The sequence below is a fragment of the Mastigoproctus giganteus genome, chromosome 1, assembly GCF_048544385.1.
Source record: "Mastigoproctus giganteus isolate SK-2022 chromosome 1, ASM4854438v1, whole genome shotgun sequence".
In the NCBI taxonomy this organism is placed as follows: Eukaryota; Metazoa; Arthropoda; class Arachnida; order Uropygi; family Thelyphonidae; genus Mastigoproctus; species Mastigoproctus giganteus.
In genome coordinates, this window is record NC_143575.1 from 128509918 (window position 1) to 128528474 (window position 18557).

Below are 18557 nucleotides of genomic sequence, written 5' to 3' on the forward strand. Positions count from 1 at the left end.
CTGCCCTGTAATGGAATATTGTTCCCACATCTTTGGTGGTGCCCCCAAAACCTTTCTCTCAGGCTTCTTGATTCCATTGAGAATAGGGCAGTTAGGTTAATTAATGATTCATCTCTAACAGAGTCTCTCCACTTGATTTCTCATAGACGTACTGTATCTGCTGCATGCCTCTTCTACAGATACTTCCATGGGTACTGTTCTTCTGAATTGGCTTCTATACTTCCCGCTCTCTCTCTTTCAAACCAGTCCGAACATGTGCCGCCACCAGCCAACATCCATTTACTGTCCAACTTCAAACCCACAGAACCAACTTTTCATCTTCCTCATTTATTCATTCAACTGCCGTTTTCTGGAACAACCTTCCTTCATACATATTTCCTGAAAATTACAATCTACAGAAGTTCAAATCCAATGTCAACAAATATCTTCTTTCGTCTTCTCAACCTCCAACCCAAGCACGGTACTAAGTACTATAGGTTCTAATACCTCTCGTGTTTGGGGTTCACATAAAAAAAAAAAAAAAAAAAAAATTATTTATGTCATGCAAATGTTAAAGAATGTTTATTCTTCATCGTCATCAATTAAATGCACACTCGCTGATGGTTCATCACTCATTATTGGTTCGGCACTCATTATTGGTTTGTTGGAAGCATCTTCTTCAGAAATGCTTCAAAAGTCGTTTGTTTCCAGCAATTTGTTTGTTTGTTTTCTCTTTTCTTTATAAATTTCACAATAGCATGCATAAGCACTTTTTAAATCTGTAGCAACTTTCCCAGTGTGCTCAAAATTTGAATCTTGACTCAAAAATCTCAATTGCTTTTTCTGTGTGTTTGTCAAGCCCCTTGGAAGTGATTGAACAAACAGGAGTTTCAGCTGTTAAATCTCTTCCTCCTTAGCTTCTTCACATTTTGCCATTTCAAGGAGGTTTTAATTTGTGAGTTCTCTGTTGTGCACTTGAAGTAGATCGGTAACGTCAGTTGTAGAAACCTCAAGCTTCAATTGATTAGCAATATTAATGACCACTTCTGTTTCATTTTGTATGATCTCTTCTGATTTTTGAAATCCTTCAAAATTATCAATAAACTGAGGACAGTTTATTCCAAACACCCTTTAAATTTATCTCCCTTAATAAGGGGGAATAAATTTGAAATAAGACAAGACAGCGAAAATGAAGAACAACACTGGAGCTCTTTGGAGAAGATATCCACAACTCCAATTTGCAAGAACTGTGGGAAGCAATTTAGCCAAGATAGACTGGCATCCCTGTGGCAAGTTTTTTACACCTCGTTGAGTCCATGCTGCGACGAATGCAGGCTATTCTGAGGGGAGAAAAGAAGGGATTTATTCGCTATTAGATAGGTGTGCCCATAGCCAATCAGTGTATATGTTACTTGGTTACCATCATGTTCTTCTAGAACCTTACAGTTGCGTGATATCTGAGCTTATTCTGGCTATTGTCTTGGCACGAGAGCTTTTCCTTTGACCCATTGATTTTTGAGAGCTCTGGTGTAACTATGTTCTGAAGAGAAAAGAGAAAGAAATCTTGGCAATTTTGAACATTTGGAGAAAGTGCAAAATTGACGGGAACTTGTGGATTGGTCACTCACACACACTAGTAAGACTTTTCTGGGTTTATTGGATGATTGTTTTCTGCAGCAGCATGTTCGAGAAGCAACCAGAGAGGGTAATACTCTTGATCTGGTTATCAGCAGTGATCATTCGTGTATTAAGAATTTGCAGATAAAGGAACCACTAGGCAGCAGTGATCACAGTGTGCTGAAGTGGGATTTACTCAAAGAGGTAACTACCATCGGGGGTAAAGGGAAGGGTTATTGCTTCCGTAAAGGTGAGTACAGTGGTATCAGACAGTTTTTGAATTCTGTACAGTGGGATCAACTGACGATGTTACCAACAGTAAATTCTAAGTGTGAAGCATTCTAGGAATTAATCGTGGATGCTACTAAACGTTTCATACCTATTAAGAAATATTGTTCAAGGTTTCGGCCTAAATGGTTATCAAATGAACTAATGAGACTCGTGACAAAGAAGAAAAATGCATGGGATGCATATAAATTATCAAGCGACTCAGAAGCCTATGGCAGATATAAGCTAGTCTGTAATCAGGTCACAAAGGAGGTTAGGCAGGCGAAGGCAGATTATGAGAAATCTTTGTCAAAGGATGCTAATTAAAACAGCAAGTATTTCTTTACTTATATAAACTCTAAAAGGAAGGGGATGAATCTGATTGGTCCACTTGATATCGATGGTTCCACTGTTGATGATCCTGCTCAGATAGCAACAAACTGAATGAGTATTTTGCATTTACATTCACACATGAGGAGTTATTAAGGTTTGAAAATGCCAGAAGGTTATCAAATTGTAGCAGGATACTTAATGATTTTGTAATAACTGAGAGCAAAGTGGAGGAGAAATTGTGGAAGTTAAACATAAGAAAAGCACCTGGGGTGGATGGGATCTATCCAGTTATATTAAAGGAGGTGGCAAAGCAACTAAGCAAACCCTTAGCCATTATTATGAGAGCATCCTTGGACTCAGGGGAGGTCCCCACGGACTGGAGATGTGCAAATGTTTCCCCAATTCACAAAGGGGGATCGAAGGGTGACACGAGTAATTACAGAACAGTTAGTTTAATCTGTTCTGGGTAAAATAATGAAGTCGCTGGTTAAAGATGCATTGCAGGATCATCTAGACAAGAGTGCAGCAATAATTCAGACACAGCATGGGTTTGTTAACGGAAAGTCTTGTCTGACAAATTTGATAGGATATTATGATGTGGTTACAAAGGAACTGGATGCAAAAAATAAGTTTGATATCATATATTTTGATTTCAGGAAAGATTTTGACACTTTTGCACTTGGAAGACTATTGTAAAAATTGGAGCAGAATGGTATTAAGGGTAAGTTGCTACAATGGATAAAAGGATGGTTGAGTGGGAGAAGACAGAGGGTGGTAATCAATGGGTGCTGCTCTTCGTGGACTAATGTTATTAGTGGAGTCCCACAGGGTTTGGTGTTGGGTCCTCTGTTGTTTTGTATATTTATCAATGATATTAATGAAGGTATATCAGGCTTAGTGTCAAAGTTTGCAGATGATACAAAAGTTTGCAGAGTTGTTAATGACAGTAATGGCAGTGTGTTACTGCAACAGGATCTAGATAATTTGGGTAGATGGGCTAAGAAGTGGCAACTGAAGTTTAACCTTGACAAATGCAAAGTACTGCATATGGGTAGAAGTAATCCCAGAGAAACGTACCAACTGTGTGGTACTACACTTAAGGTGGTAGAAAATGAAAAATACCTGGGAGTAATTGTGCAGTCAGATATTAAGTTTTCTGAGCAATGCAGACAGGCTGCCAGGGCAGGTAATTGGGTTTTGTCAATGATATATGGGAATATTGCTAGCAGGGAGGAGGAGGTGATTGTCCCTCTGTATAAGGCAATGGTCAGGCCACGCCTTGAGTACTGCGTACAGGTCTGGAGGCCTCATTTTAGGAAGGATGTAGATTTACTTGAGCGTGTACAGAGAAGGGCAACAAGATTGGTGAGGGAAATGAAGGGATCCTCTTACCAAGAGAGGCTTAAGTTCTGCAAATTGCAGTGGCCTGAGACTAGGCACCTGCGAGGTGATCTGATTGAGGTGTATAAGGCCTTGAATGGGTTGAGCACGCCGAATTCTGATGGGATCCTTCCACTTGTTCAGATTACGAATCTAAGGGGGCATAAATTCAAATTAAGAAAAGAATGATGTAGAATAGATGTGCGGAAATTTGCCTTTAGCCAGCAGGTGGTTAATTGCTGGAACAAACTTCCATCCGTCGTTGTGGAAGTTGATAGGTTGAATAAATTTAAGGAGGGAATGGTGTGATTTTTTTTTTTTTGGCTGATGCTGCATAAGCTCATACACTTGCTTTCTTGCATCACATGCCACTACTACTACTAACACAACCACTCTTCACAACTGCTTTATTTTATGTGAGTCAGTGAGACGTTCTTGTCTGCCTGAACAAATAAAAAACTAACACATGCACCATGCATAGTAGTACTGTATTGTATAACTACAAGCATGGTTTGAAATGCTGTATTTATGAATATTTAGCATTTATTTATTTATTGCAATTAATGTTCATATTTTCAATTTTGTTGATACTTGAAAAAGAGAACTCGTAAAGCAAAAACTTGTAAAGTGGGAACTACCTCTACTTGTTTTATCTTTGTCTACTTTACACCTTACTGTTTGTGTGCGTGTGTTATAGAAAATAGAACTACCATCAATAGTAATCATACTATAATTATAATTTTCTGAATACGTTAAACTTTGTATTTTCAGGAATTGTTGCTGTATTGTTTTGTGGAATGTGCCAGGCACATTATACATATAATAATCTGTCCTCTGAATCCCGGACAAGAACAAAACAGGTTATTATTTAAATTTCCTTGAATATTGCATGCTTTGCCCAGTTTTATATCGTAAAAGAAATAACTGCTGATTTAAACTATTCAGTTTCCAACAACACTGGCAACACCATTGTTTAGCTTATCTAGCATATAAGTTAACCAGCTATTGCTCATAATATTATTACTTATATGGAAAACTCAACTCAATTTTCACTGATTCTTGTATGATTTTCTTGTATAAATAATGTATTATCACCCAGCTAGTTTTCTATCTAATATTCTGTCTAAATGTTCCAAATATTAAATTGCTTCATGTCTAGTCTGGATCCTGCAAAGTTGGATTTTCATTAAATTTCAAAATTTATTCTATTTATTATAAAGTTGTTCCATTAAGATAATTAAATAAAATAACAAAATTTATTAATTTAAATAAAAAATTTCACATGTTTAAAATGCATACATTACCTAACTTGTTTATAATCAAGCTTGTAGTTGAAGTTCTGTTTGAACCTATCAATATAGGTAATAAGGCACTTTTTTAATCCTGAAACTCCATATCCTGCATTAGATAGCAAATGTGTTGAAGTTTTATTCTTCAGGATAGCCTTCAGCCTTGTTAACTCTCATAAAACTTTATCATATTCCCTCAGGTTTATATCTTCTGATTAAACAAAAAAGCAATTTAAATTATTGAGTGTGTACAAGCAGATCTGTTTTTGGAGTATAATTTAAATGATACTCCAAAAAAATAGATGAAACAAAATAATCCTGCAAGCATCTTATAAAGAGAGGTGTCACTTTTTTGCATGGATTCTTGAAGACAAATATGATCATTTATATGAGTGCCAGGTTGCAGATTAACCAAGAATGGGGGGGGGGGATTGATTTCAATGTCTTAAAAAATTAATTACAGTACCTACTTACAATAATTTATTTTAAAATTTAAATGTTTTTAAAAAAATAGCACTAGGCCGCACAAACCCTTAATTCGCCACTGGGAGTCTAGTGTACAATCCTGTTTTTTAGGGATTCCATTAGTCAAGTGCATTCCCGTAAAAACAGGTATATATCTATTATTCATCAGTTAGTGTGTTAAGTGTGCAGGCACACTTGGAATTGTGGTTATTCATTCAGTAAATACAAGCATGTTTTGTTTGTGTTTATTTCAAAAGTTTTAAAGTTTCATATCATGTTAAAAAGAAAAGAAATTATTCTTTCAATAGAACAAAAACCTGAACTCATCAATAAAGATGGAAAAGGTGCTAGAGTGTCAGCTCTAATGAAAGAGTATAATGTTGGTGAACAAGCTGTATGAGATTTAATAAAGAAAAAAAAAAATTTAATGGCAAATGCCTAAAAAACGGTACTCACCTTGTATAAATCTGCAATAAATTTATTGGTAAATGGTGGCTGAATTTAGTTTGGAAGAAGCATTAAAAAGAACTAAGGCAGAGAATGGGGTAAAAATATAAAAATAAAGAATAAAGTTAAATTAATCAGATTTGCTGAAATTTCAGATAGTGCAGATTCAGATGTGAAAAAACTTCTTTACTTTTTCAATAAATAATAGAACATATATATATATGTGTGTGTGCATTAGATACTGTGAACCAGAGCTGTAATGCTCAATACGTTCTACGTTGATATCAATATTTGTAAAATAATAAGAGAAGTTTACCTCAGTATAGTATGTAGAACACTTCCGTATGATACTCCCCAGAAATTAAAACAAAAAAAATCAAAAAACTTATATTAGAGTAACAAATAATAAAAAATCAGTTTAACACAATTAAAAATAAGAAAATTAATTAAAAATCAATTTAACACAATTAAAAATAAGAAAATTAATTAAAAGAATTTTAATGACAAAAATTGCAAAACGATTTTCATTCCTTATATTGAGGTAAACTTCTCTTATTATTTTACAAATATTGATATCAACGTAGAACATATTGAGCATTACAGCTCTAGTTCATACTATCTAATTCATTTTTTAAACTCTTATTGACTATTTCATTCACTTCCTTTCTCTCCAGGTATAACCTATTGATACACATAATTATGGGGGATTTTTTGAACAGCTTTGTGCAAAATTACGTTAAATTAACACTAAGATATTCCGCCCAAAGTTACCATATTTCTTTTCTAAAATATTGCCTTCAAAACAACATCATTCTGAAGTTTGCTAGAGTCAGTTTAAATCAAAAAATTTCGGGCAAAAAACAACTAGCACTTGCCATGTCGCGTAATATTGGTATATACAATAGACCCTTCACAGCAGCAATGCCAGGGGTTTTACATTGGCTGGTGGACAATAGCCTTGGGGAGACGGAGCCCACATCGAAGTTCGGGCTCATCCCCCAGAGCCAACAATAAAATAGAATGAGTGTCAGATTATTTACAGGATATATGTGTTTGACAGTATTTACAATGAAATAATAAAGATATTCATATTTACATTATGTTATATTAATATTTATATTCATAAAGATATTCTTCACTTTATTTACAACACATTCATAAAGACATCGTGCTTTGAACATTATTTACATTATATTGGGCATTATTATGCTGCCCTTATCAATGTACACTTTGCCTGGCCAAGGTCAGGCTCTTGAGCATCTGTCTCCGGTACCTTCAATCTTTCGCAAACCTACAGAGGTCGCCTTCAGTTGGAAGGATTGTGGGGAGCATCTCTCTGGGGAGAAAGCGGTCACTGAGCGCTAGTCTGTTATAATGAGCTGTGAGCGTGGGAGCTGACCTCAGTCCGGGTAGAGGGATCCTCCAGCCGCACAGTTCCCAGATTCTTGGCTCCAAGACCATTCCGGTTGTCATCTTCACAGTGAGAACAACGCATTTTTCAAATACAAGATCTGGAAGTCAGGCAAAATGAAGTGACATCGCCATCGCAGTTGTCCTTTGCTGGGGTGGACGACGATGTTTTTGCGTGATCCAACGAAGGAGCCAGTATTCGGCGGAGTACACACACTTGATGTTGGTAGGGGCCGCGGACCCCAAAATTTCCGAGGCATACAGTATGACGGAGTATACTGAGGTGTATATGTATCAACGAGTCACATCCAGATCCCTAACGTGGAGCAGTTGTTGTTTTGTGGTCCAGCGCATTTGACAGAATTTTGCTGTGAGTTTTTCAATGTGGGGGTTGAAGCTCAGTTTATAGTCGAAGACGACTCCCAAGTCTGTATGCATCTTGACCACTGGGAAGGGAATGCCGTCTAGAGAAGCTTGGATTTCAGTGGGTTGGCGCTTCAGAGAAAAGACAATTTGGGCTGATTTGGCAGGGTTAATGAGGAGGCCAAATTGATGGAGATAGGATCCTAAGTTATGTAACTTTTCACAGATCTTTTTATTGATGTTTGAGAGATGTTCGCCGGGGTTATCTGAGTATATATCTTAATATCATCGGCATAGCAGAGTATGTCTTCCCTCTGTTGCACAAACGGAAGAATAACTGCGGTGAATAATGCTCCGGAGAGAACTCCGCCTTGGGGAACTCCCGCAGTGATCTTCCTCCAGATTGTGTGTTGATCCGCTTTAAGAAGAATGGTTCTCTCAGAGAGCAGGGCTGTGATAAACCACATGTCACCTTTTATGTAGAAGTAGTTTTCTAGGAGGTGAACAAGTGAGGGATACTGATGGAGTTGAAAGCAGCTTCCAGTTCGATGTACGTGACAGAAAGTTCTGCTTTAGCTTCTAGTGCACTGAGAATGGTGTTGGTTATCCATGTTAAATTGGTGACTGTGGATCTACCTGGAATGCCATAGTGAGCTTCAAGAGGCTGGAAGAATGAGAGATTGGCCTGAACTGTTTAATGAGGGTTGCAGATTGGCATTTAGGGTGTGGCCTCACAGCATATCTGTTTCAGAGAGGGGGAAAGTAGTGCTGCGTTAATACATGGTTCAAAATTGATAGTAGAGGATTGATGATAAAAGTGCTAAGACATTTAATCATGAATTGTGGCACAAGATCGGGGCCTGCAGTTGCAGTGGGTGGCAAACCATTTATAGCAGTTATAAGCTGCTTCCTGGTGATGCGAACGTTGGCGAGCATATCAGTAGGGACGTTGTTGATGGGTAAGTTGCCTAGGTGCATCGGAGCTACAGTGTTTGAGAACCGTGCAATGTGGTCTATCCACAGTTCAAGGTCCAGTGTTTTAGGAGTTCCTGTGTGCTGAGAGTCATAAAACGATTTGCCTTTTTGTAGGGTTGAATTTAAATGCTTTTTAATTGCAAATATTTTCTGACGGTTGAAAACTGCCCGGGCTCTGGAGAAGGCAATACAATCTTGTATAGCACCTGATTCTTTCCATCTCTTATGCAGATTTTGTTTTTGTTGAAAGCTGTTGTTCAGTGCTGGTGTCCACCAAGCTCTCGAATGGGGAGTGATGCAGACAGTCTTTGTAGCACCATAACTTGCAATGGTTTGAATCCATCTGGTCATGAGGTCTACAGCTAGCTCGAGGTCACAATTATTGAGAGCCTCCCAAGGTATCGAGGATGTAGCTTCGAGACATCGTGGTGGATCAATGAATTTATATGCTGTGATGTCTTTTTTCTTTTTTGGGCCTTGGATATCAAAGTTAGGTGTGGCTAAGTGCAGGAGTATGGCAATGGGTTCGTGATCGGATTGAAATAGGTTTTGAGGACTGTCTTCAAGGTTGCATGGTGTTGAAGAGAATATCAGATCCAAGAGATTAGATCCTCTCGTGGGGTAGCAATTAAGTAGGTCGATACCCAATGAATTCATACTTCTAATGAGTTTCCTACTAAGATGTGTGAGAGTAGGTGGAAGATTGAAGTCTCCACAAATAATGTGCTTAGCAGAAGCATGGAGGTGATTTACCAGCCAGTGGATCACATCTTCAATGATGTCACTGTTTGGGCCTGGTGGAATGTATACTGTTGCTATGTCTATCAGGTTGGCATTGAGCTTGAGGGATACCATAGCAGCTTCAAATGCAAGGGATTTGGTTACCACAGAATGTGCCAATGAGAAGATAGTGGTATTATAGAATATTGCGACCCCCCCCTCTATGATCCTCTCTGGAGGAACTGAGCATCTGGTACCCAGCCTGAGGAGCACAGGCACGGCCACGTTTTGGCAATGCAGAGAATATCAAAGGTTTTAGAGAGGAGAAGCTGTTCAACAGTGTCTAGCTTGTTACAAATACTCCTTGCATTTTGATGGACAATTCTAATGGTGGTAGCCATAGTAACTGGAGTTTGTACAGGTGGCAAGTCTCTTTTTAAGCTTCGTAGTGGTCTCCTGTGCATTGCGATGTGTACAGGGATATTCTTTACAGGTCTGGAGCCCTGGGGATTGTCATTATAATCTGCTGAGAGTTGGAGTGTTAAACTTGCCTTAAAATCTCGATATTCTAATAAACAAAATTACCTTTCCCAGGTAGGAAACTTTGCGATAAATTAAAAAATTATCTACATCCTAACGATTGGTCTGTATTGAAGACCTCCATAGATTTACAACAGGAAGCACAGGCCTCAGACATAAAAACCAGACACGTTAACAAATTACAAACATTATCGGGAGGGTCAAGACACGTTCAGTCGAATTCTAACACATTGTCGTGGGCTTGCGACCAAGTGCATACAAGTTGGCTGACGACCCCCCCCCCCCACATACACACAATGTGCTACCACAGAATAAGTCAGCTAGTTCACAAACACCCACTCGCCCAGCATTCAACAAACCGACATATCAACAGGTTACAAATCTTTCCTCGTATACGCTATCGCAGGACCAGATTTCACTTTTATCCAAAGGATTATATTATAATTTACCACCTTGAAAACTACCTAAAAAATAGCGCATAATTGATATTTAATTTGGACTTCATAATGTTCCACAAAAAGATTTATTTATTCAACAAGTTAACCAAGTGGTGAATAACATAAAAGAAATGGTGAATAACATAACATAAAAGAAATCAATTTAGAAAGTCTTTCTAAATTGAATACACATGACAGGTCAGCTTTATGTGAACTTCGGGAAAATAAAGACATTATTATACAGAGATCAGATAAAGGAGATACAGCGGTAATACTCGATAAACCTGATTATATTAATAAGTTAGAATCAGTTGTTTCAGATACCTCCACTTATCTTGAAATAGACCCGACACTATTTACCAATTTAATCAATTGATACAATAAAACGTTACCCGCTTATCGAAAAAACGACTACATTAAAGGAAGGAAAATTGTTTTGCAATTTTTTCGTTGAAATTCTTTTAATTAATTTTCTTATTTTTAATTGTGTTAAATTGATTTTTAATTATTTGTTACTCTAATGTAAGTTTTCCGATTTTTTTATTTTAATTTCTGGAGAGTATCATACAGAAGTGTTCTACATACTATATTGAGATAAACTTCTCTTATTATTTTACAAATATATGTGCATGTAAAAATAGATAAGCCTGATAATGTTTGCATAGATGGAGGTGAAAATTACACAAAGTGCCAAGGACTAGAAGGGTAAGGATAGTAGAAAAAAGAAGTAGTGTAGATTCAAAAAAAAGGGAAAAAAATGTTAATATCCTAAAACTTATGATGAATTAAGAAAATTATGGACTGAAGTGCAAAGCCAATTTGGAGGTGAAGGAACTGTAAAGTAAAATTATTAATACCAAATGATTAAACAAAATAAAGTAAAATATAAATAAAAGGTGTTAGAGCTGTCATCAGATATGGGTGGGCAAATTTAGTTATAAGTCAAATACAGGGAAGGCAAAAATGCAAAGTCTGATGTCAGCAGAAGTAAATATTGATACATGGTCAGGTAATTCATCAGGGAACTATACCTGACCATGTATCAAGAACGGCATTTCTATACTTGTCCATAACAGTAGAAGAAATGTGAAATAAAGCCAAAAAGCAAAAAAAGAATAAAATTAGCACATTCTTTTATAGTATGGACAAAGTAGTCCCAATGCAGTGTCAATGATATGAAAATTATTAAGGTGAAAAAATAAGGATAGGCTAAAAAATATAATTAAATGTTTTCAGAGTAGGAAAAAATATGTAGATTTTTGGAAAAATATTTTAGTGGTGGAATTTTTTGGAAAATGAGGAGAATTAAAATAAATAAGAACAAGCAGATGGTATAGGGAGAGGTATTAAATTGAGAATGGGGAAGGGATAAATGGCACAGTTAAATAAAGACAAAAATAGTGATAGAATGAGGATAGCTGGAACATTTGTATCACCCTCAGTATTACACTAGTAGCTCTACGAATGGGAAGAAAGGTTAGAATAGAATGAGGATAGCTGGAGCGCTCGTATTACACTAATAGCTTTACAAATGGGAAGAAAGGTAGAAGTAGAAAGGTAAAAAGTATAGAAAAAGTTATTAAAACGTACTGAGCTAGCTAAGATTGTAAAGCCCAACCTTTTAGTAAGGGCTCTGGCTTTATAAGAGTTAGTATAAAAAGGAGATGAATACCGAATGCTTGTACTGCAGGGAAAGAGGCGGGCGATAAAAATATCTAAGTCAGTTTTGTTTCACCCCATTTTGGACTACAAACTTAAGTCTTGATCTGGGTTCTCCATCTCAGGATTTTATGTTGTTCTTTGCATATTTCCTGCTATTTATGGCTTACATATGTAATTACTCATTTCCTGGATATTAAAAAATTTCTGTGTAAGCTATACCTCCTAACTGGTATAATTTGGTTTTATATACCAGGATTAAACAACATTCCTTTTTGCTAAGTATATAGTGTAGGCATATCACATGCGTGTACTTTCTATTCATTTTATTACAGCTACGTTCAATACTTTTTATTTATCTATGAACTATTTTATTTTTGTATATTTTTTGACTTTATATCAGTAAAGTCCTTTTATTCCAACCACATTTCTACATTATAGATATACTTTCTTTTCTAATAGTAGTAGTAGTAGTAGTGGCATGTGATGCACGAAAGCAAGTGTATGAGCTTATGCAGCATCAGCCAAAAAAAAAAAAATCACACCATTCCCTCCTTAAATTTATTCAACCTATCAACTTCCACAACGACGGATGGAAGTTTGTTCCAGCAATTAACCACCTGCTGGCTAAAGGCAAATTTCCGCACATCTATTCTACATCATTCTTTTCTTAATTTGAATTATGCCCCCTTAGATTCGTAATCTGAACAAGTGGAAGGATCCCATCAGAATTCGGCGTGCTCAAACCCATTCAAGGCCCTTATACACCTCAATCAGATCACCGCACAGGTGCCTAGTCTCCAGCCACTGCAATTTGCAGAACTTAAGCCTCTCTTGGTAAGAGGAATCCCTTCATTCCCCCTCACCAATCTTGTTGCCCTTCTCTGTACAACGCTCAAGCAAATCGACATCCTTCCTAAAATGAGGCCTCCAGACCTGTACGCCAGTACTCAAGGCGTGGCCTGACCATTGCTTATACAGAGGGACAATCACCTCCTTCTCCCTGCTAGCAAAATTCCTATATATCATTGACAAAACCCCATGACCTGCCCTGGCAGCCTGTCTGCATTGCTCAGAAAACTTCATATCTGACTGCACAATTACTCCCAGTGTCTTTTTCATTTTCTACTACCTTAACTGTAGTACCACACAGTAGGTATGTTTCTCTGGGGTTACTTCTACCCATATGCAGTACTTTGCATTTGTCAAGGTTAAACTTCAGTTGCCACTTCTTAGCCCATCTGCCCAAATTATCTAGATCCTGTTACAGTAGCACACTGCCATTACTGTCATTAACAACCCTGCCAACCTTTGTATCATCTGCAAACTTCGAAACTAAGCCTGATATACCTTCATCAATATCATTGATAAATATACAAAACAACAGTGGGACCCAACACCGAACCCTGGGACTCCACTAATAACATTAGTCCATAGAGCAGTAGCACAGCACCCCATTGATTACCACCCTCTGTCTTCTCGCACTTAAGCATCCTTTTATCTATTGTAGCAACTTACCCTTAATACCATTCTGCTCCAATTTGTACAATAGTCTTCCATGCGCAACAGTGTCAAAAGCTTTCCTGATGCTACTCTTAGGTATCTCTATGCTCTTAGTTGTTCAAAATACAACTATAGAGGTCACTACCTATTTCCATATCTTCACAGCTCTCTATTAAGTGCTTTATGCTGCCTATTAATTGCTTTATCCTGTAGCTAAGTCACTAATGTAGTTATGCTTCAGATACATTCATCTACTCTACTAAATATGTGCACTTTATTTTCCTGCCCGTCTTCCTTCCGCTGTGTAATATTTGAAAACTCCAGGTATTGCTCCCCTTTCTTATTATACTTTCAGTTTGTTTCTAGGACACATTCTAGAATTAGATATTTTTTCGCACTCACTTTTTCCCTGCAGTACAAGATTGGTATTCATCTCCTTTTTATACTAGCTCTTATAAAGCCTAGATCCCTTACTAAAAGGTTGGGCCTTACAATCTCAGCTAGCTCAGTATGTTTTAATAAATTTTCTATCCTTTTTCCCCTTTCTACTTTCTATTTCTACCTTTCTTCCCGTTTGTAGAGCTATTAGTGTAATTCGAGGGTGATACAAAAGTTCCAGCTATCCTCATTCTATCGCTATTTTCGTCTTTATTTAAGCTACGCCTTTATCCTTTCCCCATCCTCAATTTAATACCTCTCCCTATAACCACTGTGCTTGTTCTTATTTATTTTAATTCTCTTCATTTTCCGCAAAATTCCAACACAATTTTTCCTACTCCGAAAACACTTAATTATATTTTTTTAGCCTTTATCCTTATTTTCACCTTAATAATTTTCATATCATTGACACACTATGTTGGGAACTTACCTTGTCCATACTGTAAAAGAATGTGCTAATTTCTATTCTTTTTGCTTTTTGGCTTTATTCACAATTTCTTATACTGTTATGGACAAGTATAGAAATGCAGTTCTTGATACATGGTCAGGTATAGTTCCCCGATGAATTACCCCGACCATGTATCAATATTTACTTCTGCTGGCATCAGACTTTTCATTTTTGCCTTCCCTGTATTCGACTTATAACTAAATTTGCCCACCCATATCTGATAGCTCTACCACCTTTTATTATATTTTACTTTATTTTGTTTAATCATTTGGTATTAATAATTTTACTTTACAGTTCCTTCACCTCCAAATTGACTTTGCAATTCAGCCCTATAATTTTCTTAATTCATCATAAGTTTAGGATATTAAAAATTTTTTTTTTTTTTTTCTTTGAATCTACAATACTTCTTTTTACTACTATCCTTACCCTTCTAGTCCTTAGCACTGTATAATTTTCATCTCCATCTATGCAAACTTTATCAGACTTATCTATTTTACATGCTTATATACTTTTGCATCCTTTACTGCTCCTTTGGGCATTTTGGTGCATTTGTTATATCTTGCTTATTTATCTTTTTCTGTTAACTGTACTTTGACTTTAAATTACATTTAAAAAATATATATGTATATAATATGTGTATGCTGTAATTTATTTTTTTTTATATTAAATGCATATTGTTTCACAATCCAGATTTTTTGTCTGTTTTGCAGATTATTTGGGGAAATTAATTTTCCGACCTACCCGATTAATTGGGAGTCTACTGTACTATATAAATACTTCTGGATTGTAAAATTTAGATTTTTTCCCCCCTACCCTTTTTGTAAAATGTGCTGAATTTTAAAGAGTTGAAAAATACTCTACAGTTTTAGGTGATGCTGGAGAGTACACTCTAGGGGTGTGGAAGGCACTGAAATGTTAAAAGTTAGAGGAGAATGTTCAGATGCAAAAGCATTCTCCACAGAATGCTGTTGCATCTGATCTTGTCCAGTGAATTAGTCCTCTATTTCAGTATTCAAAAGGATCTTATGTATATACATTCTTTTGGAATAAATTCTGTTGTGGGGAGGGGGTAAGGTTTAATTTTCTACCCTGTAAAGTTTTATAGTTTTCATTATTTCTTGATTGGGCTGGAGATTGTTTGATTGGGCTATCAGGATTCAACATAGAACCTGAAAACTTTACTAATTGCCAATAGTGGGATTATGTGTAAATTGTAGCTTTCACATTGAGAACTATAAACCTTTGGACTGAAAAAAAATACTGTGTGATTATGCAGTATTTTTTTCAGCAGGTAGCACATCTTATGTGTCACTTAACCAAATCTCAGTTTAATAGATTCAACCCTTTTTTATTTTCTTTTTTTTTCCTAGGTGATTTTATGAACCAAGGAGAAGAAATCTTCAAAATGGAGAAAAAAATAACTACAAGCAGGGATAAAACACCTGTATTTGAAAGGAATGTTCTCGCAGGCAGTTTATGCCAATGTGGTGCAGATATTGGGATAAAGCTCATGCATATTCCACAGTTGTGAAGTGGCAACCGAGAATTTTGTTGTGGCAGAGAATTCTGCAATGATGTGGATAGTGCTGGACGACCCTCCATATCCACCACTGATGAAAAACATCAACCGCACGCATGAGCTTAGTGATGCAAATTAGGTGTATAGCTGAGTCTGTAGGAATTAGCATTGCTGATTCAGATCCTGACAAAATCTTTGAAGATGAAAAAGGTTGGTGTTTTGGTGGGTGCTCACAAATGTTGCCAGATGAGCAAAAGGAATGCTGTACAATGAATGTGTATCATCACCTTGAACATTCCTTATGAGGAGCCATGAAAATTTCTAGTCCCAGAATTGTTACGATGGATGAAACGTGGGTTCACCTAAAAAACAGTTTAATCATTTAAACAATTTGAGACTAAGAAACAGTTTTAATCATCATCATTGACTACCCAGAAAAGATACTACTGTCACTGGTGCATACCACGGCAACCTCATAAGGCAACTCCATGAAGCCATCAAGGAAAAGTAGCAAGGAAGACTGCACAACAGGTCTTTTTTCCTTCATGGCAGTGCATTCAGTCACACTTCCCAGATTACGAATGACCACTATACAGACTTCAAGATTTCAGTTGCTTCAGCCTCCACCCATTCTCCAGATATTACCCATAGTGACTTTTATTTGTTCCCCAAGCTGAAGGATAACATCTGGGGGAAGAGACATGCCTCTGACTCTGAAGTAGTTGCAGCTGTGGGTGCATGATTGGAAGGCCGAGTTAAATTTTTTTTTTAATTGGCACTAGAGCATCAGTGGGAGAAATGCATTACAGTGACTGAGGACTATGTTGAAAAATAAAAAGGGAATCGTAATGGTACAGATTTCGTGTGTGTTCAAAATATGAACTTTTTGAATAACCTTCATATATATTTACATTTACATTTTCATGGTTGACTTTCCAGTCTTGACTAATGGCATTTTTAAAAGTCATTTCAGGTATATGGTTCAGGTGTGTTCATCTCTTCTTTGCATTTTTATCTAGTGATTAATGGTTTTAATAGATGGCAGCATTGAAAATTCTCTAGAATTCAGATCTAGAAATTGAAGAAATATGTATTAGGTGATTATATAAATACATGTAGAAGATATTATTGTGTAAAACAGAGTAACAAGTTCTTCTCTCAATTTTTCTTATTTTTTTTTAAATTTTGATTTAATTTTTGAGAATTTCTCTCTCTCTCTCTCTCTCATCTCTTCTCTCTCTCCTCTCTCTCTCTCTCTCTCTCTCGGGAATTTGAGTCAAAATGGAAATACAAATTAGTATTAAAAAAAAAAAAAAATTAGAAACAAATTAAAATTCAAATTCATACTAAATTAGTGCTTAAAAGTACTTATATACAAAGTTTTCATTTACAAATTTTTCATTTTTACAAATTTTTCAATTCTACAAAGAAACTTAGCACAGAGCTCACGTTGTTGTAGAACACCATCTGAACCTACACCCATTTGGAAACCTCACTTGTCAAAGGATTAATTGTTATTTGTAACATGAAATTAATTTCTTCATGGATTGCCAGTTAACATATTTCCATCAGTATTTGTATATTACTTTTTTTGTTGCACTGGTGGTAACTTATCGATACCCTCTAAAACTTGGCTTTTAAGGGGAACAAGATTCCCGAGAGAGAGAGAGAGAGAGATGAGAGAGAGAGAGAGAGAGCAGACGAAGAGAGAGAGAGAGAGAGAGAGAGAGAGATGAGAGAGAGAGAGAGAGAGGGTGTGACTGTTAAGATCTTTATATTTATACTCATAAAAAGGGAATGGGAGTAGGCTGTTATGTAACAAAACTGAATAATAATATCATAGGTAAAATTGGGATAAGTACAGATGGCTGTCAGTAGTTGTAATAATAATGTTATTTTAAATTGTTTCAGACATTTTTTCCATAGTAATATTGTTTTTTGCTTTATTTATTTATATTTATTAATATTAATATTTTATATTTTCTTGTAGCTCTTTGAACTGCTCAACTTCTTAGCTGAGAATTTCATTTTTTACGTATATTGGAGTTTCTATTTTCACATACCAGAAACATCGTTGGGATGCAGCATTCATTTATAGTATCATTTGTATCCTTATCAAATTTTATATATAATATGGCCATTATGTTTAATCTTTAAATAATTCCAATAGTTGTGCAGCTTTTTATGCATTATAAAAAAATTCATCCAAATGACAGAGAAGAAAAGAAAGGAAGCATTGTGATTGTGTGTTTGAATGCTGAAAGCTCTTCTCTCCTCTCCTTATTTTGCAACATCTTTTAGTATTAGTAGTGGCAAATGATGCAAGAAAGCAAGCTTATACAGCATCAGCCCAAAAAAAAAAAAAAAAATCTCCTCTATTTCACCTATTCATCTCCTCCAATAGTTTCTCAAGTTTCTTCCTTGAATTGTATTCAACTATCCACATCCATAACAACAGATGGAAGCTTGGTCAGCAATCAACCCACCCACTGACTGAAGAAAAACTTCTGTACATCTGTTCTGCAACCATCCATCCTCAGTTTGAATTTATGCCCCCTTGTGTGCATAAGCTGAGGCAAGAGGAAGAATCTCATTTACATTGAGTTTGCTCAAGCCATTCAAAGCCTTAAACACCTCAATCAGGTCACCTTGCAGATGTCTAGTCTCCAGATGCTGCAATTTGCAGAACTAAAGCTAGTAATTAACAGAAGCCAGATAGCAACAGAAGCTAGCAATGCAATTCAAAACCTCTGTTAGAATATAAGAAC

At 36.3% G+C, this 18557-nt stretch overlaps 1 protein-coding gene across 1 annotated transcript in view; it reads left to right on the forward strand.

Annotated features, from left to right (window-relative positions):
* LOC150091132 (sodium/hydrogen exchanger 9-like) overlaps window positions 1–18557 on the forward strand; it is a 412040-nt gene that overhangs the window by 184258 nt on the left and 209225 nt on the right. Inside the window, 3 exon segments of the mRNA XM_090387366.1 lie at window positions 4348–4436; window positions 17780–17818; window positions 17820–17895. Of these exon segments, the coding sequence (XP_090243492.1) occupies window positions 4348–4436; window positions 17780–17818; window positions 17820–17895 (204 nt within the window).